At 61.5% G+C, this 23,945-nt stretch overlaps 2 protein-coding genes across 11 annotated transcripts in view; both read right to left on the bottom strand.

The window, feature by feature from the left end:
• Positions 1 to 4,159: 4,159 nt before the first annotated feature.
• On the bottom strand, positions 4,160 to 6,274 carry GOLT1A (golgi transport 1A). Its single transcript, XM_053998186.1, has 5 exons — positions 6,197 to 6,274; positions 5,621 to 5,712; positions 5,366 to 5,544; positions 4,624 to 4,687; positions 4,160 to 4,475 (listed from the first exon to the last, which is right to left on the bottom strand). Exons 1-5 carry the CDS (start codon positions 6,219 to 6,221, stop codon positions 4,437 to 4,439), a joined length of 399 nt encoding a protein of 132 aa, XP_053854161.1. The 5' UTR covers positions 6,222 to 6,274; the 3' UTR covers positions 4,160 to 4,436.
• Positions 6,275 to 9,818: 3,544 nt separating this feature from the next.
• PLEKHA6 (pleckstrin homology domain containing A6) overlaps positions 9,819 to 23,945 on the bottom strand; it is a 43,112-nt gene continuing 28,985 nt past the window's right edge. For 4 of the 10 annotated variants that reach the window (XM_053998308.1, XM_053998312.1, XM_053998309.1 and 1 more), the window contains 19 exons: positions 23,174 to 23,663; positions 22,303 to 22,389; positions 21,610 to 21,663; positions 19,416 to 19,496; positions 17,833 to 17,901; positions 17,474 to 17,554; positions 16,613 to 16,762; positions 16,253 to 16,348; positions 15,261 to 15,372; positions 15,010 to 15,149; positions 14,337 to 14,483; positions 12,871 to 12,997; positions 12,684 to 12,772; positions 12,239 to 12,418; positions 11,936 to 12,100; positions 11,666 to 11,799; positions 11,214 to 11,356; positions 10,181 to 10,302; positions 9,819 to 9,907 (listed from right to left, as the gene is read on the bottom strand). In XM_053998308.1, coding sequence (XP_053854283.1) covers positions 10,190 to 10,302; positions 11,214 to 11,356; positions 11,666 to 11,799; positions 11,936 to 12,100; positions 12,239 to 12,418; positions 12,684 to 12,772; positions 12,871 to 12,997; positions 14,337 to 14,483; positions 15,010 to 15,149; positions 15,261 to 15,372; positions 16,253 to 16,348; positions 16,613 to 16,762; positions 17,474 to 17,554; positions 17,833 to 17,901; positions 19,416 to 19,496; positions 21,610 to 21,663; positions 22,303 to 22,389; positions 23,174 to 23,663 — 2,458 coding nt within the window. In that variant the 3' untranslated portion in view covers positions 9,819 to 9,907; positions 10,181 to 10,189. The remainder of the gene's footprint in view (positions 9,908 to 10,180; positions 10,303 to 11,213; positions 11,357 to 11,665; positions 11,800 to 11,935; positions 12,101 to 12,238; positions 12,419 to 12,683; positions 12,773 to 12,870; positions 12,998 to 14,336; positions 14,484 to 15,009; positions 15,150 to 15,260; positions 15,373 to 16,252; positions 16,349 to 16,612; positions 16,763 to 17,473; positions 17,555 to 17,832; positions 17,902 to 19,415; positions 19,497 to 21,609; positions 21,664 to 22,302; positions 22,390 to 23,173; positions 23,664 to 23,945) is intronic. The other 6 variants (XM_053998315.1, XM_053998318.1, XM_053998310.1 and 3 more) reach the window with 5 other exon arrangements.

The following is a 23,945-nucleotide window of genomic DNA, read 5'->3' as shown; positions in this document are numbered from 1 at the left end:
GTCTTTTCCCACGCAGGACCCGCGTCCCTGCGTCACTCCGGGGAGCCTCGTGGCCGGCGCAGGTTGCGGGGAGGGAGCGGGGTCAGGAGCTGCAGGGCCTGGCAGGGAGCCCGCGGCCATAAATCCCTGCCCGGGATCCCGCGGGCTCTGCCAAGCTCCGCTCCCCACGGCTGCAGCAGCACTTCAAAGGAAAAGGGGTCCCGGGATGTGGGGCCGTGGGGATGCGAATTTCCAGCCCCTTCTGGTCCAGGGCAGCCACATCTGTAGGATCCCAGAGGATTTGGGATGCTCTGGGCACAGCTGGACCCCTCTCCTGTGTGGGATCCAGAGCTGGGAAGGGCAGTGGGATGGGGGATCCAGAGGGGCACAACCCTTCCCTGCCACTGGGGTGGCCCCAAAACCCCCTGGGATGGGAAATGGAGGGAAAACAGGGAAAAGAAACTTCCCCAAAGCCATCAGAGAGCCAAGGGATGGGAAATGGAGGGAAAGCAGGGAAAAGAAACTTCCCCAAAACCATCAGGGAGCCAAGGGATGGGAAATGGAGGGAAAGCAGGGAAAAGAAACTTCCCCAAAACCATCAGGGAGCCAAGGGCTGCTGCTCTGGGGTGGCCACTGGGGTGGCTGTTCCAGCTCCAGGGCTCTGGGATGTCCCCAGTGCTGGGAAAACCCCCCCAAGGAATTCACCATTCCCCTCTGCTGCGATGGAAAAGACTTAAAAAACCTGGAAAAGTGTTTTTTTGGGGGGCTCTGAGGGACAGGGACACGGGAGGGAAGGGGACAGGGACATCAGGCAGCTCTGGGTTCATTCCCAGCCCTTCAGATCCGCAGGGAGGATCCTGAACTCTTCCCATGCAGCCCCAAAACATCCCTTAAGTGGAGTTTTCAACCACAGGAGGTTCACAGGGCATCAGGGAAAGGCAGGAATCCCTCACTGGATCCATGTGGGGAACCTTGCTCCAAAATCCCGGGGCTTTATCCAATTACAGATCCCGTCAGGAGCAGCTCCTCTGGAAATAGCAGGGAATTCTCCTGTTATTTTCCTGCCTGTTTTTCAAGGAGAGTGGAAGGAAAACCTTTCCCAGAGACAGCAATCACCTTCCCCATGGATAAACTTGTTCCTCTCTCCTGCCAGGCTGTGTGGGTGCTTTCCTTAAAATAAAATCCAAATTTTTTAGCTCTTCCCGCTCCAAACAAAATCATTGGGAAGTTTGGCAGAACAGCTTTGATTTCTCGAGGGATTTTTTTTCTGGAGCAGCACAGAAAAAAGGAGGTGAATTTCTGCTCTTCCCTGGCGTTTTCCACGCTTTTCTAATCCAGGATTTTGCTGCTGGTGAAACCACACGAGGCTCGTGAGGATCCTCATTCCGGGTGACCGAAAAGCTCCGGCGTAAAAAACAACTTTTGGGAAGGGCTTAGGGGAGGCTCCGGATGGCACCAGCACCAGGGGAATTCGGGGATTGACGTCAGGGCAAACCCAGAGCTTGTGCTTGAAACCAAAACCCTGCCAGAGAGAGGATTTACAGAGCTGGGCGGGGGGGAAACATTCCTGGGAAAATCCTTCCGGAGAGGAGCTCTGGGCAAGGGAGCTCACAGCCCTTCCCTGCGGATCCTCCCAGCCTGGAGAAGCTGGGGCTGCCCCGTGGAAGTGTCTGGGTGGGGTTTGGAGCCACCTGGGATAAGGGAAGGTGTCCCATGGCGGGGAGTGGGATGGGATGGGCGTTAAGATCCCAAAAAACCCAAATAATTCCGTGATTCCGGGATCCCTCAATGCCATCCAGGGCATCTCCTCATCCTCGGCTTGGTTTTGCCAGCAGGGTGAGGTGATGGCACCTCCCAGGGCACGTTTCCTGCTCCTCCACACTCACTTCCACAGGGATGGGGGCTCCAAACCTCAGGCATCTCCTCATCCTGCACAAGCAGCCTCTGGGAATCTTCCTCTTCCTCCTGGGACAGTGCTGGGTTCATCCCCAGCCCTTCAGATCCATAGGGAAGATCCTGAACTCTTCTCATGCAGCCCCAAAACATCCTTGAACTGGAATTTCCAACCGCAGGAGCTTCCAGGGCATCAGGGAAAGGCAGGAATCCCTCACTGGATCCACGAAGGCCTAAGAATGAATCCTCACCAGGAAAAGTCGGGGATTTTCAGCTGGAGCAAACAGGAATCGAGGCGCTGAGGAGGCTCCAGCCCTCCAGGTCCCTGCCAGGAATCTCATTTTCCCGTCCTGCTGCCATCAAAGCGCGCAAAGGCCGCGATCCCTTCCCCGAGCTGGGGCCTGGGGGCCCCAATGAGCCCAGAGCCCCTCCCAGCCCTGGTTTCACCTGGAGCACACCTGGGCTGGTGACAACGGGCAGAGCCGGGTGACAACAGGCCCAGACAGGTGGCAATGGGCACAGCGGGGTGACAACAGGCACAGCTGGGTGACAACTGGCACAGCTGGGTGACAACAGGCCCAGCCAGGTGACAATGGGCATAGCTGGGTGACAACGGACACAGGCAGGTGGCAATGGGCACAGCTGGGTGATGACAGGCACAGCCAGGTGACAATAGGCTCAGACAGGTGACAATGGGCACAGCCAGGTGACAACGGGCACGGGTGGGTGACAACAGGCACAGCCAGGTGACAACAGGAATGGCTGGGTGACAACAGGCCCAGCCAGGTGACAACGGGCACAGCCAGGCGACAACAGGCACAGCTGGGTGACAACAGGCACAGCCAGGTGACAATGGGCCCAGCCAGGTGACAATAGGCTCAGACAGGTGACAATGGGCCCAGCCAGGTGACAATGGGCATAGAGCCAGGTGACAACAGGCACAGCTGGGTGACAACTGGCACAGACAGGTGACAATGGGCACAGCTGGGTGACAATGGGCCCAGCCAGGTGACAACAGGCACAGCTGGGTGACAACTGGCACAGCCGGGTGACAACGGGCACAGCTGGGTGACAACAGGCTCAGACAGGTGACAATGGGCCCAGCCCGGTGACAATGGGCCCAGCCAGGTGACAACAGGCACAGCTGGGTGACAACTGGCACAGCCGGGTGACAACGGGCACAGCCGGGTGACAACGGGCACAGCTGGGTGACAACAGGCTCAGACAGGTGACAATGGGCCCAGCCCGGTGACAATGGGCACAGAGCCAGGTGACAATGGGCACAGCCAGGTGAATATGGGCACAGCTGGGTGACAACAGGCACAGACAGGTGGCAATGGGCACAGCCAGGTGACAACTGGCACAGCCAGGTGACAACAGGCACAGAGCCACCATCTCCCATGGGGCTCTGGAGGGAACAGGTTCAGCTCAGAGTCGTTAATTAATTCCTGCACGTTAATGAGGAGCACTTTGATGAGGTTAATTAAGCTCCAGCTTCCCCGGCGCTCCCGGAGCCAGGCAGGTGCCGAGGTCTCCACGCTGCTCTCCTGGGGACAGGAACTGGGGCAGCAAAAACTCCTCAAAGTCACCTGCGGTGACCCTGGGGGAGGGTCCTGTGCCACCCCCAGTGCTGGCCATGGGCATGTCCCTGTGCCATGGGAATGTCCCTGTGCCACCCCCAGTGCTGGCCATGGGAATGTCCCTGTGCCATGGAAATGTCCCTGTGCCACTTCCAGCCATGGAAATGTCCCTGTGCCACCACCAGCCATGGGAATGTCCCCGTGCCACTTCCAGCCATTGGAATGTCCCTGTGCCATGGAAATGTCCCTGTGCCACCACCAGCCATGGGAATGTCCCCGTGCCACTTCCAGCCATTGGAATGTCCCTGTGCCATGGAAATGTCCCTGTGCCACCCCCAGTGCTGGCCAAAGGATGGTCCCTGTGCCATCTCCAGCCATGGGAATGTCCCTGTGCCACCCCCAGCCATGGGAGTGTCCCTGTGCCACCCCCAGTGCTGGCCATAAGATGGTCACTGTGCCACTTCCAGCCATTGGAGTGTCCCTGTGTCACCCCCAGCCATGGCCAGGGGAAGGTTCCTGTGCCACTTCCAGCCATGGAAAGATTCCTGTGCCACCTCCAGGAACAGCCATGGAAATGTCCCTGTGCCACCCTCAGCCATGGGAATGTCCCTGTGCCACCCTCAGCCATGGGAATGTCTCCCGGTGACATCGGGAGGTGCCAGCGCTGGGACAAGCCCTGAGCCATGCAGAAGGAGCTGAGTCTGAGCTCGCTCTCAGACATTTTTTTTATTAAATTAAATCTTTCACAGAAAAGAATTAAATAACCACAAGAACTCCAGAACCCAGCCTGGTACAGCCCTTGGACCCCGGCGCCTGGCTCAGGAGCTCCGTGGGACGGTGAGGGGACACCGTCCCTGCTGGGGGATGGCTCTGGCCAGCACTGAGGGTCCTGGGGACAGAAGAGTCACCAGCTCTTGGGGACAGCCAGACCCGGGGCTCTCTCACCCTGTCCCGCCGCAGCCACTCGGCCCAGAACCGGTCAGGTCACACCATGGAGCCGCTGTCCCCCATTTTCTGCAGGAGCTGCGACAGGGACAGACCAGGATTAGCAGGAACATCCACCTGGTCAGCTCTGGGGACACCACAGTGACATTTCCCGTGCAATCCCGTCCGTGGGGACGGATCCCAGCCAGGGACTGCCCACCCCGAGGGGTCCCCAGCCCCTTCTCACCTGGCTCAGCAGGGGGATGTTTGCCAGGGAGCCCAAAAACCCGAAAGCCACCGGGAAGAAGCTCCTGTGTGGACACAAAAGGCCCCGCTGAGCTCTGGGGAGCATCCCCCGAGCCCAGGCTCCATCCCGAGGATCCCGTCCCGAGGATCCCATAATGAGGATCCCATGCCCAGGATCTCATCCCCAGGATCCCATCATGAGCATCTAATCCCAAGGATCTCATCCCAGGGATCTCATCCCAAGGATCTCCTGAGGATCCCATGCCGAGGATCCCATCCTGAGGATCCCATCCTGAGGATCTCATCCCCAGAATCCCACCCTGAGGATCCCAACCCAAGGACCTCATCCCGAGGATCCCATCATGAGGATCTCATCCCAAGGATCTCCTGAGGATCCCATGCCGAGGATCCCGTCTCGAGGATCCCATCCTAAGGATCCCATCCCTGAGATCTCATCCCCAGAATCCCATCCTGAGGATCCCAACCCAAGGACCTCATCCTGAGGATCCCATGCCAAGGATCCCATCATGAGGATCTCATCCCAAGGATCCCATCCCAGGGATCTCATCCCCAGGATCCCATCCTGAGGATCCCAACTCAAGGATCTCACCCTGAAGATCCCAACCCAAGGACCTCATCCCCAGGATCCCATCTCAAGGATCTCATCCCAAGGATCCCATCCCAGGGACCTCATCCCCAGGATCCCATCTCGAGGATCCCATCCTGAGGATCCCATCCCACACCTGAAGAGGGAGATGAAGCCGTAGGCCTCCAGCAGCATCCCCAGGATCGGCCACCTCATGAGGACCACGATGAGCCCCCCGAAGAAGAAGCTGGTGCCCTTCAGCTTGGGCCGCTGGAAGAAGAAGGTGAAGGTCCTCCGGAAGCCGATGATGAAGACCAAGCCGGAGAGGAAGAGGAGCTGGGAGGAGGGAGGGGAGAGGGTCAGGGCAGCTCCTTGATCCGGCTCTGGGGACCCCCAGCCCGGCCCTACTCACGTTCCCAAAAGCCAGGAGCACCGAGTCGAAGTACAGGAGGATCCCAAAGAGGAGGAAGAAGAGGCCGAAGCCGACCAGGCCCACTCCGATCCCTGTGGAAAAAACAGGTGAGCAAAGACTCCACACCTGGGGTCCCAGCGCCTCCCTGTCCCGTTCCTTCCCAAAAATACCCTTTGGGCTTTTCCCCCAGACCTCAGGGCCAGCCTTTACACCTGGGCCAGGCCTGGAGGAGGCCGCTGGTGCCCCAGAAACCCCCGAGGGCACCGGATAAATCAGGAACCACCAAGGAAAACTCAGCGGGAAATCCCTGCCCAGCCTTTCCCTGAGCCTTTCCCTTTCTCCTTTCCCCTTTTCCTCCAGGAAAAGCTGGAGATGATCCTCGGATGATCCTGGAAAATCTCCTCACCCTCAGCCCATCCCCTTTTCCACCTCACCCCTCCCTGCCCCAACCACCCCATCCAGGGGGATCCCAGCCAGGACTGGGATCTGCCAAATGTCCCCACGGAGCTCCCGGATCCCGAATTCCCGCCGGGACCGGAATTCCCGCCGGGACACGACCACCCCGTGCCTGCTTACGCTGGAAGTCGCTCAGGGACACCATCTTGGCGGTGACGGGGCTGGGCGAGGCCGGGCGAGGGTGGCCCCACTCGCGGAGTGACCCTTGGAAAAGCCCTTTAGTCCCCACGTCATCCTGGGAATCATTAACGGCCTGGGAACGCCCACGGTGCCACCTCCGGGGGACACGGTGGCTCCAGAAGGGACACGGTGGCTGCAGGGGTCATGGTGGCTACAGAAGGGACACGGTGGCTCCAGAAGGGACGTGGTGGCTCCAGAGGGTCACGGTGGCTCCAGGGGGGATGTGGTAGCTGCAGGAGGGACGTGGTGGCTGCAGAAGGGACACGGTGGCTCCAGAAGGGACGTGGTGGCTCCAGGGGGACACAGTGGCTCCAGGGAGGATGTGGTGGCTCCAGAACGGACACGGTGGCTCCAGAGGGTCACAGTGGCTCCAAAAGGGACACGGTGGCTGCAGGGGTCACGGTGGCTCCAGGGGGGATGTGGTGGCTCCAGGGGGGACGTTGTGGCTCCAAAAGAGACACGGTGCCTCCAGGGTGACACGGTGGCTCCAAGGGGGATGTGGTGGCTCCAGAAGGGACACGGTGGCCCTAGAGGGACATGGTGAATCCAGGGAGACATTGGTGGCTCCAAAAGGGACACGGTGGCTCCAGAGGGACATGGTGGCTCCAGGGGGAACACGGTGGCTCCAGAAGGGACATGTTGGCTCCTAGGGGGACAAGGTGGGTCCAGAGAGGAGATGGTGGTTCTAAAAGGGACACGGTGGCTCCAGAGGGACATGGTGAATCCAGGGGGACATGGTGGCCCCAGGGAGGATGTGGTGGCTCCAGGGATCATGGTGGCTCCAGAGGGACATGGTGACTCTAGAAGGGACACGGTGGCTCCAGAGGGACATGGTGGCTCCAGGGAGGACATGGTTGCTCCAGGGGGCATGTGGTGGCTCTAGAAGGGACACGGGCTCCAGGGTGACACGATGGCTCCAGAAGGGACACGGTGGCCCCAGGGGGGATGTGGTGGCTCCAGAAGGGACATGGTAGCTCTAGGGGGGAACACGGTGGCTTGTGGCCACCAGACCCTGCTGGTCCTGCCCTCCCTGTCCCAGTGGAATGAGTTCCCTGGGATGGGATGGGATGGGATGGGATGGATCCCTAAAATAGGAAAACCAGGGAGGTTGTGACTTCCCTGGGGTGGCCGAGTGGCACCGAGGGGACAGCGGAGGTCCCTGCAATGTCCCCAGGAGTCGCAGCTCATGTGGATTCCCATGGATCCCATGGATCCCAGGCTGCTCCGTGGGAAAGGAGAGTTTTGGGAATCTCCCAGTGCCCGGGATTTGCTGGTCGATGTGGGAATCTCGGCTCCTCCAGACCCAGCACAGGGTCCCTGCCTCACCTCTGTCACCCCAGAGCCACCCAAACCCAGCTATTCCCAAAATTCACCCCACAAACGGCCCAGGGACGGGAATTCTATCCCTGGCCAAGCACCAAACCCAACCCTAATGGGAAAACAAATCCCAAAAAAAAACCAGAGAGAGGGAGGAACAGCTGCCTCTGGAGCCCCGGCACCCCCTGCTTCTCCAACCCAACATCAAAATCCACATCCAAGCCCACACCTGGAAAAAAAAGACAGGAAAACGTCGCTGTTTCATAGATATTTTTATTTCTCTACTGCTAGGAAAATATCCCAAAGCCCTCCCGTCCCACCCTCTCCGAATGCATAAATAGATTTATTTATTTATTTATTTCCTCCCGATGCAAATCCTGTCTGGGTTAACAAGTCACTGCTTTATGAAGTGTTTATGAAAAATAATAACCAAAATAAAATGAATTCATTAAGGTTTGGTTTCCTTTTTTTTTTTATTATTATCGGGTTTTTTTTTTTAAATAAAATAAAATCGCGGCCGGGTCACACCTTGGGGACAGCAGCTGGTGGCTTTGGGAAGGGTGGGATGGGAGCTTTGGGTCCTGGAGATGGGAATTGCTGCCCCACAGCCACCCCAGGATGTCCCCAAGGTGTCCCCAGAGTAAGGGGGGTCTGCCCCAGTGACCCGAGAGGGGACACAGGGAAATAAACTCATCCTCTCTTCAAACTTACAGTCTCTGTATATTTTATTTTAAATAAATTTGCTTTTAATAAAAGCAGAAAAAATAGATATATTTTTTAAATAGTTTTTTTCCCTTTTTTTTTTTCTTCTTCTTTTTTTTTGGTTTTTTTTTTGTTGTTTTTTTTTTATTTCCTCCCCCCTCTGATAAATTGGTAAAGAATCTTTTTTTTTTTGTTGGCAGAAGTGGCGCCAACAAATCCTGCGGAGAAGAGAGAGCTCAGCACGAGCTTTTTCCCGGGAAAAGAAGAGGAAAACCAAATATAGATATATATTATAAATGTAGAATTTCCATCAAACATATATTAAGGCATGTAAATAGCAAAATAAAGGGCCAGCTTTATGAGCTAAAGGGGCTGGGGGGGGCTCGGGAGCGCGATTTAGGGCTCCAGGGATCCTACAAGTATTGCTAAGTTGGGATTGGGATGCAGGGAGGTCCTGGGGGTTTGGGATCGGGCCAGGAGGGATGGAGGGGATTTGGGATTGGAGATTTGGGATTTGGGATCCGGCTCCTGGCTCCGTCCGCCCTGCCACGCTCGCATCCTTCCAGGGATTCTGCTTCTTTCCCACCCTCCAGGATGATAAAGAAAAGGGGGAATTTGCTACAGGAAATCCGAACCGCTGGAAGGGGCTGGAGAGCCGCGGGATTTTTGGAGGGTGGCAGTGGGTCCCCAGGTGACCCTGCTGTCCCCAAACCCCTCCTCAGCACCATCCCCACCCTCCAGACGGGGGTCCCTGCCGACCCCACAGCTCCCTTATCCCGCCTGGCACCCCAATTCTCTGCTCTGCCCCCATCCCACGTCCCCATCCCTGCCCAGAGCTCCCGCTCCGCGCTTGGAGAGCCCTTGGAGCGCGCTGGGCACCTCCGTGTCCCCCCAGTGCCACCTCCATCCGCCCTGTCCCCTCTTCCTCGGGCTGAGCCGCGGGTGGTGACACAGACGGGTTCCAAAATCAGAGCTCAGGGAGGGGAAACGGCGCCCGAGGAGCCGAGGAGGAGCCCCCAGGTGCGCTGGGAGGTGGCAGCACCATCCGGGGTGGGGACAGGCGGGTCCCCACCCCAAGAGCCCCGTCACAGACCTTGGGGGGCTGTCCCAGGACTCCTGTGCTTGCCACTGGGCCGGTGGCCGCTGTCACATCTGTCTGGGTGTGTCCTTGTGGCCACTGTCACAGCTGCCCGGGGATGTCCTGGTGGCCAGTCGCAGCTGTCCAGGTGTGCCCCGGTGGCCACTGTCACAGCTGGGTGTGTCCCTGTGGCCACTGTCACAGCTGTCTGGGTGTGTCCTTGTGGCCGCTGTCACATCTGTTTGGGTGTGTCCCTGTGGCCACTGTCACATCTGTCTAGGTGGGTCCTTGTGGCCGCTGTCACATCTGTCCAGGTGTGTCCTTGTGGCCACTGACAGCCCTGGGGGCTCCTTGGGGACAACCCCGGCCCTCCTCCGTCTCCTTGGGACGGGGCTCCCGTCGGTGCCACATCTCCCGCTGGTGTCGCCGCCGGAGGGAGGGAGGGGGGTCCGGGAGAACCGAGGACGGTGGCGCGAGGCTCGGTGTCACCTCAGGAGGGGACTAAAACGTGGCCCCGTGGAACTTGGTGGCGCCGGCAGCAGCCAGGGCTTGAGCTGGGGGGGGGGACAGGACAGAGGGGCTGAGCTGGGGGGGCTCCACCCCGCGCCCGCCCCCCGTGGGAAACGCGGCCGGGATTTGGCTCCAAGGAGCCAGGGGAGTTTGGGACCCCCCGGTTTTCATGCTGGGCCCCCCCTTTTCCACCCTGCACGGCCCCTTGGCCTTGGGGGCTCGGCTTTAGCGGGGGGACACTCGGTCCATGGAGGAGCCGGGGCTGACGTGGCAGCGAGGGGATGGAGGGGATGACGTCAGAGAGAAGAGGTGCTTACGTCACAGGCTCACACCCGCATGAGGTGGCTGCTGTCGGCCCGGGGCGGCTCGGACGAGAGGGGGTTGGTCGGTGGAGTCGGGGAGGCTGGGGAGGTGGGAGGGCTGGGGGTAGCGCACTGAGCTGGAAACGAGAAACGGGAGAGGGGGGTGAAGGACGCGGGAGAGGGGAGGGGACAGCGCGGAGGGGACAGCGCGGAGGGGACAGCGCGGAGGGGACAGCGCGGAGGGGACAGCGGGGATGGCAGGGCCAGGGAGGAAAGAGGAAGGAAAGGGGGGGAAGCAAGCGCTGGTAGGGCAGAATCACAGCCGGCAGGGCAGAGAGTCACGGCTGGCAGGACAAACAGCCATGGTTGGGCAGGACAAACAGCCACAGCTGGCAGGAAGGACAGAGAGTGACAGCTGGGCACAGCGCGCACACGTGAGCTCCCGGCAGGGCTCCTCATGGACAAGGCACGGTGTGGCACCGCGGGCACCCAGGCACGGCGTGGCACCGCGGGCACCCAGGCACGGCGTGGCACCGCGGTCAGCCAGGTAGAGGATGTCACCATGCTCACCTGGGCACAGCGTGCCACCACAATCCCCCCCCAGCACGAAGCGCCACCATGCATGGCCACAAGGTGCCAGCCCACGCCACCACAGTCCCTCTGGCACGGGGTGACACCACAGTTCCCTGGGCGCGGGGTGCCACCACAACCTCCCTGCGTGGGGTGCCACCGTGCTTGCTCAGCCACACCGTGCCACCTCATGGCCACCTCATGCCACCCAGCCGGGCACTGCCACCCTCGTGCTGGAAGCTGTGCCCGGCTGGAATGCCCGCTCCATCCCAGGATCTCGGGGCGGGCAGCCCCAGGTGTGGCAGGCAGGCTCAGGAGCTGTTGGCATCACCTGTCCCCCTGTCCCACGGCTGACCCCTCTCCTGCCCACCGTGCCCTCGCCGTGCTGCCAAATCGGCACCTGCCTTCACCCCCCTGCCCTGCTGGCACCTCGGGGGTGCCAGGGATCTGCAGGGTCCTCCAAGCCCCCGTTCCTCACCCGAGAGCATCCGGCCGCGGCGCGAGGCCTCGGCAGCCAGGGCACAGGAGATCTCGATCCTCTTCTCCTGCTCCTGCAGCTGCACCTCGGGGTCCTGGGGGGCGTCCACCTCCCCCTCGCTCAGGGGGATGACGTTCTGCAGGCTGGGAACGGCACCTGGGGTCAGCCAGGACCCCCGGGATGGGATGGGATGGGATGGGACGGGGGGAGAGGGGTGGTAGGGTCCTCTGGGGTGGGTGGGGAAGGAGTGGAGGTGGGTGGGTGGTCTCAGGGTGCCCAGGAAAGGGATGGAGGTGGGTGGTCAGTGCCCCTCAGGGTGCCCAGGGAAGGGACGGAGGTGGGTGGTCAGTGCCCCTCAGGGTGCCCAGGGAAGCGGTGCAGGTTGCAGGTGGGTGGTCTGTTCCCCCTCAGGATGACCCCTGGCACGGCCAGCGTGGGCGCTGCAGCCTCACCTGGATTTGGCAATCAGAGTCTTGATCCTTTCCACCTTCTTCTGCTTCTCCTTCATCTCCTCGGGGCTGAGGGGCGACTCGGGCTCCAGCTCCACGTAGCGCTCGGGGATCAGGACTTTGTCCGGCGTGGACAGCTGGGGACAGCGGCACGAGCTGAGCAGGTGCCCTGTGCCGGACGCTGGGGACTCCAGCCGCCACTGCTCACCCCCAAGAGCGCGCACACAGCTCCAGGGGACACCCTGGGGACACTCGGGGACACGCCGCGCTCACCTCCTTGTTGATGTCCACGTCGTAGTGCTGCGGCTCCAGCTCCATCTTGCGCAGCCGGGCGATCTCCTCCTGCGGCGTCTCGTACACCTTGCCGGGCTCGTCGGAGCGCAGCGCGGCCTCCAGGTCCGAGATGTCCACCTCGTGGATGCTGCGGTGCCGCCGCACCTGCGAGCGACCGCGCCCCGCTCAGCGTCCCCGCGGGGCGGCGCCTTGTCGCCTGTGCCACCCCGCGGATGTCCCCTTGTCGCCTGTGCCACCCCGCGGACGTCCCCGCCGCTCCCTCCGCCGGGCTCAGGGACTCACCACCTTGTAGGAGGAGGGGGTTTTGGTGCCGGGGGGGTCGGGCTGGGGGCCGGGGAGCTGCAGGCTGCGCCGCTTCTCCTTCATGGAGCCGCTCTGGTGGCGCTTCATGCGGTCGATCTGCTCCTCCACGCTCATCTTCACCTTGGTCTCGGTGGCGAACACGGCGCTCTTGGGTCTCTCCTGGGGACGAGTCCAGCCTCACGGTCACCCGCTGGTGGCCGGTCACATCCTCCCAGTGCCACACCCCTGCGCCGTGAGCCGCTGGGATGTCTGCCACTCCCATCCTGGGATGCCACTCCCGGCAGCGGCGGGGAAGGGGCTCAATTCACCCTGGGGGTCTCCAGGAGGTGGATGGTGACACATGGAGCCACACTCCTGTCCCCAGGCTCCAGCAGAGCCCCCCTCGGCTCACCCAGCCCCCCCAGCCCCCCCAGCCCAGCCCTACCCGGGAGCTGAGCCCGTTGGCCAGGCCATTCCTCCTGGGCACCACCTCGTCCTCCGCCGGAGACTTGGTCCTGGGGGGGACGATTCCCACTGCGGGGACACCACGACACCAGGATGAACCCTCGGGGACCCGGGGCAGGGTCCCAGTGCCACCCCCAGGGTCCTGCCGGGTGTCCCCAGTGCCGTACCCTTGTTGAGGGCTCCTTGTTTGTCGCCGTCGTGCTCGGGCCGGCTCTGCGGGAGCCCCTCGGGGGCGGGCCCGGGGGGGCTGGGCCGGGGGGGCTCCTTCTTGCTCTGCTCCAGGCCTGGTTTGGGCTGTGCAGGGGGGAAAAGGTCCCCAGTGAGCCCCAGTCCTGCCCGGGGGCCACGTCTGCCTTGGGGTGACAGAAAGGGGGGACACCCGCTGCTCTTGGGGTGACAGAAAGACAAGGGACACAGGGACAGGGGACACCCGCTGGTCTTGGGGTGACACACAGGGGACACACAGAGAGGGGACACCTGCTGCTCTTGGGGTGACAGGGGACACACAGGGGACACCCGCTGCTCTTGGGGTGACAGGGGACACACAGGGGACACCCGCTGCTCTTGGGGTGACAGGGGACACACAGGGGACACCCGCTGCTTTTGGGGTGACAGATCAGGGACACACAAAGGACACCTGCTGCTCTTGGTGACAGACAGACCATGGACACAGGGACAGGGGACAGCTGCTGCTCTTGGGGTGACAGGGGACACACAGGAGACACTCGCTGCTCTTGGTGACAGCCAGACCATGGACACCCTCCATGGACACACGGACAGCAGCCAGGTGGGACCAGAGCACCCCGAAATTGTGGGGAGAGAGGCTGAGAGGGCTCTGTTCCTGTCCCTGCTGTCCCCGCAGGGAGGGACAAAGGACAGGGTGACAATCCCTCCACAGCCTCCAGGAGCTGGGGACAGGGACATCCTGGCTCCGTGCTGGGCTCCTGCTGCACCCCGTGCCCTTGGGGTCACACAGGGGCATTTTTGGGGTCCTTCCCCTCTTCATCCCCCGGGAACAGCCCAGGAACTGCTGGGGTGACAGAGGGGTGTGACAACAGGCCCAGCAGCCCGCTGTGTCCCCCTAAATTCACCCTGACACCCCTGGATGACACACAGCCACCCACGGCAGCTGGAAGTGCCACCTGCGCTGGCACCGTGCCCCTTCCCGGCTTGGCACAGCCACTGCTTTTCCACAGTGACACGTGCCACCCCGCTGTGTGGACACTCGTGTCACCTGTGCCCCCACACACAGCCGAGGTGTCACCAGGCATTCCCAAATCCAGGTTTGCCCCGGAGCTGCCAGCGCCACACGGCGAGCGGTGACACGGAAGGACAGTGACAGAGGCAGAGCAAAGCAGAGGGGACAACCAGGGGCAACCTCCCCAGGAGAAGGAGGAGGAGGAAAAGGAGGGGACAATCCCTGTCCTGAGCGGGCACAGGGCTGGGGACGCCAGGGGCGTGGCAGGGCTGCAGGACGCAGAGCTGTCCCCACGCCAAGCGCCACCTCCGCGCTGTCCCTGCGGGTTTGGGGCGGGCAGCTCCGGCTCCTGCCTCATCCCAGCGCCTTCCATGCCACGAGGAGGAGGAGGAGGAGGAGGAGGAGGAAGGCGGCGGTGCCCGCAGGGTTCGGTACCTGTCCCCGCTTGGCCTCTCCTTGGTGCCAGGAAGGGGAGGCGGGGTAGGGCCAGAGGCGGCTCTCGCTGGGGAGCGGAGGAACGGCCGGAGGAGACTCCAGGGGCACGTAGGACTTGGGGAGGGGAGGTCGAGGCGGGCCCGGTTCCTGGGGCGGGCAGGAGCGGGAGGCGTGAGAGCAGAGAAGGAAGAGAGAGTTAGAAAAGAGAGAGAAACACGGCGGGAAGCGTCCCGGAGGAAGGGATGGAGGAGAGGATGTCCCTCTCGGTGTCCCACATCCTGCTGCTTGTCCCCAGGGCCAGGCAGGGCTTGGGGGCTGTCTGAGTGAAGGGCTCTTGGCAGCTCCTGGGGGCACTGGTATGGCCTCTGTGCAGCCAGGCGGGGTTGGGAGTCCCCAAATTACGCCCTAAATAAATGTCCTGTGCGTGGAGGTGACACCAGCCCTGGGCGAGGGCACTCGGAGCAGCTGTGGTGGCACCAGGAGCTGCTCCTGGAGCTCAGCAACTCCCGTCCCTCCGGACCCACAGCCCTGCAAGGACCCCAAAGTCACCAGGTGACACCAGGGCCCATCCATGTCACCAAAACGGTGCCACGAGGGGAGGCAGCTGCGTGCCCGGTGCCCAGCAGCCCGCCATCCCCCCTGGTGACAAACAGGGGACACCAGGGTCACTGACCTCGCCGGGGCCTGGCTTGGTGGGCGATCCCTGGGAGCCGGAGATGAGGGAGAAGGGGCTCAGGGGGCTGGTGAGGCTGGCAGAGCTCAGGGGGCTGGCAGGGCTGTTGGAGCTGTACGTGCCCGAGGGGCCCAGGGCCACTGCGGAGGAATGAGGCAATTAAAGATAATTATAAGATAATGATGAGGGTTTTCATCCCGCTGAGCAGGAGCCCATCGGGGACACCCCCCCACAGGGACAGCCCCCCTCACCTCGGTGCTTGGCCGTGTCGGTGCCTCGGGAGGGGTTGTTCTTCCTCAGCCCCTCCATCACGTCCTGGATGCGCCAGATCTCCCTCTGGATCTGCCGGTTGAGCATCTCGTTCTGGACGGGGGAAAGGCAGCGCTCGGAGGGGTCCCGGGGGCACCGGTGCCAACCCCAAACCAGGCTGAGCCCGGCCCCAAACCCAGCCACGGGAACGGAGCGGGGCTGAGCCGCCACATCCAGGATTTTATCCTGCTGGAATCCCTGGATCTGCTCCCCAGAAGCCACCGGGGCTGGGGCAGCTGCGGGGACGTGGGGCTGCCCCCCTCGATGGCACCCAAGTGCCCACGGTGGCCGAAGCTGGACGTGAGGGCTGGGCACGGAGAAGCCACGGGTGGGGGATTTCATCTCCATGGGGACCTCAGGGATGGCAGGGACCTGGGAGTCCAGGTTAAAGGTGGCAGGGGGACACACACACACACCTGGATGTCCAGGTTAGGGGTGACAGGGGACACACACACCTGGAGTCCAGGTTAAGGGTGACAGGGACACACACACACACCTGGATGTCCAGGTTGAAGGTGACAGGGGACACACACACCTGGATGTACAGGTTGGGAGTGACAGGGGACACACACACCTGGATGTCCAGGTTAAGGGTGACAGGGGACACACACACACCTGGATGTCCAGGTTAGACGTGGCAGGGTGACACTCTCACCTGGATGTCCAGGTTAGGGGTCAGAGGGGACACACACACACCTGGATGCCCAGGTTAAAGGTGGCAGGGTGTCACTCTCACCTGGATGTCCAGGTTAGGAGTGACAGGGGACACACACACCTGGATGTCCAGGTTAGGGGTCAGAGGGGACACACACACACCTGGATGTCCAGGTTAAAGATGACATGGGACCCTCTCACCTGGATTTCCAGGTTAAAGGTGACATGGGACACTCTCACCTGGGTGTCCAGGTTAAAGGTGACAGGGGGACCGTCTCACCTGGATGTCCAGGTTGAGCTGCTCCCAGAGGTCATCGTGCAGGGTGGACACCTCGCTCTCCAGGCTCTCGTACTCGGCCGTGCTGTTTGCCAGGGCCTGAGGGGACAGTGGGGGGGATCAGGGGGGTCTTTGGCACCCAGCACAGCCCCCCGAGCTGGGGAGGGGGTGGCACCAGAGGGGACGAGCTCTGAGGTGCCCGGGGCACGGCAGAGACAGAACCAGGAGCTGAGGTGGCACCTGGGGGGTGCCTACTTGGCTTTGTCCCCAGTGAGGGACTTCGGTCCCCAGGCAGCCAAGGGGAATTCCCTGGTCGTTTTCCATCCGGGAAGGGACAAAAGGGACCCGAATCCCGCCCATTACCGTGCTGGCCTGGGACAGCTCCACCCGGATGTTGATGAGCTGGTTCTGGAGCGATTCCTTCTTGTGCAGCAGCTTCTCCGGGTAGGCGGGCTGGCTCCCGAACATCTCCAGCTCCTGGTGTGTCCCCATCAGGGCACTCTCCAGGCTCTCCTGTGGGGACAGACGGAGCCACGAGGTCCTGGCTGCTCAATAACACACCAGGAGTCTCCCCCAGCTCAGAAACGTCCCCAAGCTGTGGCTGCCACATCCCTGGAAGTGTCCAAAGCCAGGCTGGAGAACCTGGGATAGAGGCTCGGGGGGGGAACGAGATGTTTTTAATGTCCCTTCAAGCCAGGGGTGGCAGGGGACCTGCTCACCTGGTTCAGGGGTGGCAGGGGACACACACACCTGGATGTCCAAGTTTAAAGTGGCAGGGGGACACACACACACCTGGATGTCCAAGTTTAAAGTGGCAGGGGACACACACACCTGGATGTCCAAGTTTAAAGTGGCAGGGGGACACACACACACCTGGATGTCCAAGTTTAAAGTGGCAGGGGGACACACACACACCTGGATGTCCAAGTTTAAAGTGGCAGGGGGACACACACACACCTGGATGTCCAGGTTTAAGGGTGGCAGAGAACACTCTCACCTAAATGTCCAGGTTAAGGGTGGCAGGGGACAGTCTGACCTGGATGTGCAGGTTAAGGGTGACAGGGGACACACACACCTGGATGTCCAGGTTTAAGGGTGGCAGGGGACACACACACACGTGGATCTCCAGGTTCAACCCACACCCTCCCGTGGTGACGTCACTTCCTCACCTGGCAGGTGCCACCACCAGGTCCCCATGTGGCCACCTGAGGTGCCACCACGTACCTTCTCAGCCCGGAGCTGCTGCACCAGCCTCTCCTGCTCCCGCAGCACCTTGTTCTGCTCGCAGAGCTTCCCCAGCAGCTTCTGTGCCAGGGGGGGAGAGAAAGGGGGGAGAGGATGAACAGGATGAGAATCCCACTGGAATGCAGCCAGGATTGATGGGATTTTGGGATTTATGGCCTTGGGGGGGGTTTCCAAACTCCTGCTGTCATTGCAGGGACTTCGGGGTGACACGGGACAAACTGGGAGATGGGACAAGACCTAAACTCAGGGGGAGATTTATCCCTGAGGGGCACAAAGTGACCGGCCTACGGGGACAGGGGACACAGAGAGGGGACAGAGGGGACAGGACTGGCTCTTACATCGGTGTCCTGCTCGCTGATCTTGTAGGGGTGCAGGGTGTCCCTGTAGGGCTCCGGGAACGGCGTCACCTGCAAGCAGAGCCAGGGGTGAGCGCGGCTCTCCGCGGGACGCCCAGGGAAGGGGAGGCAGCTCCCAGCCCCTCCCTGCGAGCCGGGAAAAGGAGGCCGGAGCCGAGCCCCGGAGGCGATGGATGCTCCCCATCAGCCGGGAGTCATTGGGGTGAAGCCATGAAGCCACAACCTCTCCCCGCTCATTCCCAGCGGGAGCGATCCAGGGACAAGCTCCGCGCGGGGCCTGAGGAGCTGCCTCGTGAATCATTTACCGCCACCATTCCAGCGGCGGGGAGCACAAAGGCAGCGCGATTGAGCTGTAATTCCACCTCGGCCGAGTGGGAGCACCGATAAAGCAGCAGCAGGGCCTGTTTACCCCCGCCCGGCTTCTCCGTGAGTCATTTTCCTTTCCTGGAAATCTCAATCACTAATGGGACCTTCAGCAATTAAGTGCCTCCCGGAGCCGGAGATGAAAGGCAGGAGATAGGCAGGAGGGGATGGATATTGCTAGAAAGCAGAGAGGGCGCTTTGGAGCCATTTAAAACTCCGGGATGATGCAAATGGATCCGGATCTGGGAAATGCCCGCGGGGCTGGAGGCAGAGCCGGGCGGATCGGGATGAGGCGGCCCCCGGGCAGGGAGCCCGGCCAGCCGGAGGAGCATCCCAGGAGCTCCTGATTCACCCTCCGGCACATCCCTGCTGGCAGCAGATGCAAACAGGCGCCGTTTTTGTTGGAAAATCCCATCCAGGAAGTGCCCAGGGCAGCACAACCCAGGGTGGGTGACATCGGGGGGGGGCTCAAGCCATGTGACATTGCAGGGATGTCCCAGTGCTGGGGACAGAAGGAGCCTCCGGGGTGGGAGAAAGGCCATTCCCTGGCCCTGTTCCAGGAATTATTCCGTTGGTTTAAGAGCTGCATTCCTCTCACCCCACAACTTCTCCTTGAAAAACAAGGACCAGCCAAGCCCTGCGTGTCCAGAAGTCCTGGGGCAGCTCCGTCCCCCAGAGTCCCGGGACAGCTCCGTCCCCAAGAGTCCCCTGGGGCAGCTCTGGCTGAGAGTCCCTGGGACAGCTCTGTCCCCAAGATTCCCTGGGACAGCTCCATCCCCAAGAATCCCTGGGACAGCTCTGTCCCCAAGAGTCCCGGGGACAGCTCTGGCCAAGAGTCCCCGGGACAGCTCTGTCCCCAAGATTCCTTGGGACAGCTCTGTCCCCAAGAGTCCCGGGGACAGCTCTGGCCGAGAGTCCCCGGGACAGCTCTGTCCCCAAGATTCCTTGGGACAGCTCCGTCCCCAAGAGACCCGGGGCAGCTCCGTGCCCACCTCGCGCTGCCAGCACGAGGATTTGCCGGCTTGGAATGGCTCATGGATGGATTAGCAAAGCCTGGGATGGAGCAGCGCGTCCCCCGAGAGCGAGAGCAGGATGTGCCGGATGCCGCGGCTGCTGCGTGAGTGGCGATGGCAGGAGGTGACCCCGGGTGGCAGGAGGTGACCCCGCACGAGCCATGCGGGGCCTGGTGGCCTGAGCCTTACTTGCATGTAGAGCTGGGCCCTAGGGGAGGAGGTCTCCACCATCCTGTTCACCATAGTGATGAGGGTCTCGCTCTCGCTCATCTGCGGCACACAGGGAAGGAAAGGGCACAGGTCAGCGGGGACACGCGCCTGTGCCAGCGGTGACCGGTCCAGGAGCCCTCAGGATGCAAAATGCCACCTCCTGAGATGGCCCGGGGGCTCCAGCTGTGGCCTCGCGCTGATGTTGCTCCTTTTAGTGCGCTTTTTTGGGGGGAAATCACGGATAAAACAGAGCCAGCTCGGAGCAGATGGCACAGACGGACACGAGCTCGGACAGGGACGGCAGCGGCGTGGCCTGGCACACAGACGGACACACGGACGGGCCCTGGCACTGCCCCGCGGCTCCGTGCCCAGCCGGGGCTGGCATGGCCCTGCAAATTAACTCTGGGTGCTGGGGAGGTGACTGACAGCTGGGGCTGGGGACAGCAGCGTCCCCTTTTCCAGGTGGCACCGGGAATGGCACATCCCTGCTGCCGGGCACGGTCTGTGCCACTCCACGGGGACAGGACTGTCCCCAAGCAGCGGCGCACGGCCAGAGGTGGCCGAGCTCCCTCGGTGCCGGGTAACAAAGCCACTCAGGTCACCCAGCTCGTCCCAGAGCAGGACATTCCAGGGAAGCCCTGGGACAGCTGAAATCCCAAAGGTGACAACACTTTGTCACCAAACCGCGGCCCAAACCCTGCTGGGGCTGGAGCCGCGGGCGAGGAAGGAGAGAGCAAACAGAGCAGGAGGATGTTTGAAAAGAGGCCGCTGACAGCGTCACTCCGAATTAACCTCTCCAGAGGCCGCTGCGAGAGGAGGAGGAGGAGGAGATGCCAAACCTTTTTAGGGAGCGTTTTAAAGAGCCGCGGAGAGGCCGCGGCGCTGCCGGCGGCCGCGAGACAGCGCGGGGAGCTTTTATTGCAGCGAGAGCTCCTGGCCGCGCTCCAAGGCGGACACAGAGCCCGGCCACCGGAGATTGGCAGCCAAACGGGATCGTGCCGGGAGCAGCTCCCTCCGTGCCAGCCTGGCTGCAGCTCCTGTGCCCGCCTGAGGCTTCAGACGCTGCCTGGAGGCATCACTGGGGGCTCTCCCGGCTGGATCCCCCTCGCCACGCTCCTGGGATGGAGTCAGTGCAGTTTTTTTCCTCCAAAAATCGCTGGCAAAATCAGGGTTTTCCTCCAAAAACACCACATAAAACTCATGGTTTTCTTCCAGGGTTTTCCTCAAAACCACCCTGGCAAAAGCAGGGTTTTCCTCCAAAAACACCACACAAAGTCATGGGTTTCCTTCCAGCGTTTTCCTCCAAAACCCCCTCACAAATATCAGGGTTTTCTTCCAAAAACCCTGTCAAAATTAAGGTTTCCTCCAAAAATGACTGGCAAATCCAGGATTTTCCTCCAAAACCCCAGGCAAAATCAAGGTTTCCCTCCAAGGTTTTACTCCAAAAACCACTGGCAAAATCAAGATTTTCCTCAATAAACCTGATTCAAAATCAAGATTTTCCTCCAAAAACCACTGGCAAAATCAAGATTTTCCTCGATAAACCCTGGCAAAAACCAAGAAATTCCTCTATAAACCCCATTCAAAACCAAGATTTTCCTCCAAAAACCTCTCCAGAACCACCTGAGCGCTGCTGCCTTTTGGGCTTTTTGTGCCCACCTGCACCAAACCTCTCACCCCCGAGGGGCCACCACATCACCACGGCCACGGTCCCCACAGGTCACCTGCCACCCCTGGCACGGGGGACACCCTGGGCAAAGGGTGCCAGCCTTGGGGACAGCACGGCCACACTGGCACCGTGCAGGTGCCCAGCGGAAACCTGGGATGTTCCAGAGCTGCTGCACCCCCTGAGCTCCAGAACAACCCCCAGAAGTGCTGGAATGTGCCCCAAAACCCCCAAAACTCCCCCCAAAAAACCACACGGGGGCACTGCCAGAGGTTGAGGGGGTGACTTTTCTGCCGAGCGATGAGCGGCCCTACGGATGCGGAGGATGGAAGAAGCCAAACCAAAAAAAGAAAAAAACAAAAAAAACCCAAAAAAAGACAGCTGGTGCTGCTGGGATGCTGCTGGGATGCCAGGAGGGGTGAGGATGGATGGCAGGAGGGGACGGGGACACACGGGAGGGGACGAGAAGCAGCCGGTGAGGTGAGGCTGGCAGCCAGCTCCGCCTACCTGCTGGTCCAAATATTCTAGGTTTCTTTGCAACTGAAGGTCTAAAAGTTCATCCTACCAGGAGCCAGCAGGCAAGAAACGAGCAGCGAAACACATAAAAGAAGAAGCAAAGCGGTTAGGGGGGAGCCTGTGGAATGGCCCCCGGGCCGGGAATGCTGCTGGGAATGTGCCCTGAGGACCCTGGGCAGCCGATTTCTTATTTTTCTTTTTATTTCTAGGGAGAGCCTGCCTGCGGCTGCGGGCATGGATGGGCGGCATGGGTGGGCTGTGGTGAAATTCAGGCTTCTCCCTCCTCTGGCGGTCCCGTGACAGGGTTTTGGGATCTGCGGGGACCTCCCGGTGTCACCCCCCAGCTCCGGGAGGGGACACGAGGCGGGAGAACAAAGCAGCTGTGGCCAGATGTGAGGAAGCAGAGCGGGAGAGGTTTGGGGAAGTGCTGGACTCAGCCAGGGACCACCCTGGGGGTCCGGGGGTGTCCCACTGCGACAGAGGAACCTTCCCACGTGGATTCATTCGGGAATGGCCAGGAGGGAGCAGAGACACCTGAGAAAGGCCCAGCTCTGACCCTGGAGTGCTCTGGTTCCTCCTTGGCCAGCTGAGTGAGGACCCCCCAAACTGCCCCACGTCCCCGGGGTGGGGTCTGCACCCCCCCCCCCGTCACAGGGTCACCCCCAGGGGACAGCAGGTACGTACCATTTTGTCATGGATGGTGGGGGACGCCGGGAAGTGGTAGGGGTACACCCCGGCCGGGACGGGCCGCCTGTCACCCAGGTAATCGTACTGCGGAGAGAGGGGACCCCAGCCCAAAATCAGGGACACGGGACAGGAGGAGAAAGACAGGAGAGGGACAGGGGCATCAGCGCTCCCTGCCCGGGAGCACATCTTGGGCTCCCAAAAGATTTCCTCCAAAAACGACTGGCAAATCCAGGATTTTTCCATCCAAACCGCCCGGCAGAATCAGGGGTTTCCTCCAAGGTTTTCCTCCAAAACCACTGGCAAAATCATGGTTTTCCTCTAAATGCTCCACATCATTTCCTCTAAAAACACCACATCCCATGGATCCCATCCCATGGATCCCATCCCATCCCATGGATCCCATCCCATGGATCCCATCCCATGGTTCCCATTCCATCCCATGGATCCCATCCCATCCCATGGATCCCATCCCATCCCATGGATCCCATTCCATCCCATGGATCCCATCCCATGGATCCCATCCCATCCCATGGATCCCATTCCATGGATCCCATGGATCCCATGGATCCCATCCCATCCCATGGATCCCATCCCACAGATCCCATTCCATCCCATGGATCCCTTGGATCCCATCCCATTCCATGGATCCCATCCCATGGTTCCCATCCCATCCCATGGATCCCATCCCATCCCATGGATCCCAACACAACCAGGGAACCTTTGCAGGGCGGCGCAGGGATCCCAAACCCCCCCTGTGCCCCAAGCCACGGGCTTGGTGGCACTTTGCGGCCAGGCTGTGCGCACAGAGGGGACACAGCCGGGACACGGCCACACCCCTGCCCCACCTCCCCGCCCCACCGGTGCCCACCTTGGGCGAGCTGATGGATCTGCGCATCACGAAGGCGGCGGGGTCGGCGTAAATCTCGTCCCCGCGGGGCGGCAGCCGCTCGAAGCGGGCGCTGGGCGAGCGCACGGGCGAGTAAACCCTGGCGGGGCCGTAGGAGCCCTGGCTGGGCGAGCGCGGCACAGAGCGCGAGCGCGGCTGCAGCGACATCCTCCGCAGCGAGCCCGAGGCCGCGTCCACCTCGTCCAGGTAGCTCGGCGGCCTGGCGGGCGCCGGCAGCCACAGCGGGACGTCCTGGCGGCCGAAGGCGGCGTGGAAGGGACCCCCGTTGCGGAAGGAGTGGCGTTTGTCCTCCAGCGCCCACGGCGGGCTGACGCGCTCGAAGGCGGGCATGGAGCAGATGCTGTCGGGGCGCACGCCCGGCGGGTAGTACTGGTACTCCTCGGGGTACTGCGGCGAGTAGGGCGAGTAATAATCGGGCACCCGGCGGGACACGGGGTAAAACCTGGTGGGGCTGGAGAGGGGGGGAGAGAGGTGAGAGCCGGGCTGGCGGTGGGCAGTGCCCGGGGTGGGCAAGGACAGCCCGAGAGGAGGTGGCTCGGACAGCGGGAATGCTGGATGGGCGGCATTTGTGCCAGGGGTTCTGTGCTCGTGGAATTCCTCCTGCCATGGGCTCTGTGGGATCCTTCCCCCATGAAATTCCTCCTGCCAGGGGCTCTGAGGGAGCCTTCCCCCATGGAATTCCTCCTGCCAGGGGCTCTGAGGGAGCTTCCCCTCATGGAATTCCTCCTGCCAG

The sequence above is a fragment of the Vidua macroura genome, chromosome 24 (assembly GCF_024509145.1).
Source record: "Vidua macroura isolate BioBank_ID:100142 chromosome 24, ASM2450914v1, whole genome shotgun sequence".
Lineage (NCBI taxonomy): Eukaryota > Metazoa > Chordata > Aves > Passeriformes > Viduidae > Vidua > Vidua macroura.
Note: the sequence above shows the minus strand (reverse complement) of the source record. Positions and strands in the feature narration are given on the sequence as shown.

Coding starts and splice junctions, on each gene's coding strand:
- GOLT1A (XM_053998186.1), bottom strand. CDS start 6,221: ATGGTGTCCCTGAGCGACTTCCAGC. Junction 5,713..6,196: donor GTCCCTGAGCGACTTCCAGC/GTAAGCAGGCAC, acceptor TTTTTTCCACAG/GGATCGGAGTGGGCCTGGTC. Junction 4,688..5,365: donor GGCTTCATCTCCCTCTTCAG/GTGTGGGATGGG, acceptor GTGTCCACACAG/GAGCTTCTTCCCGGTGGCTT.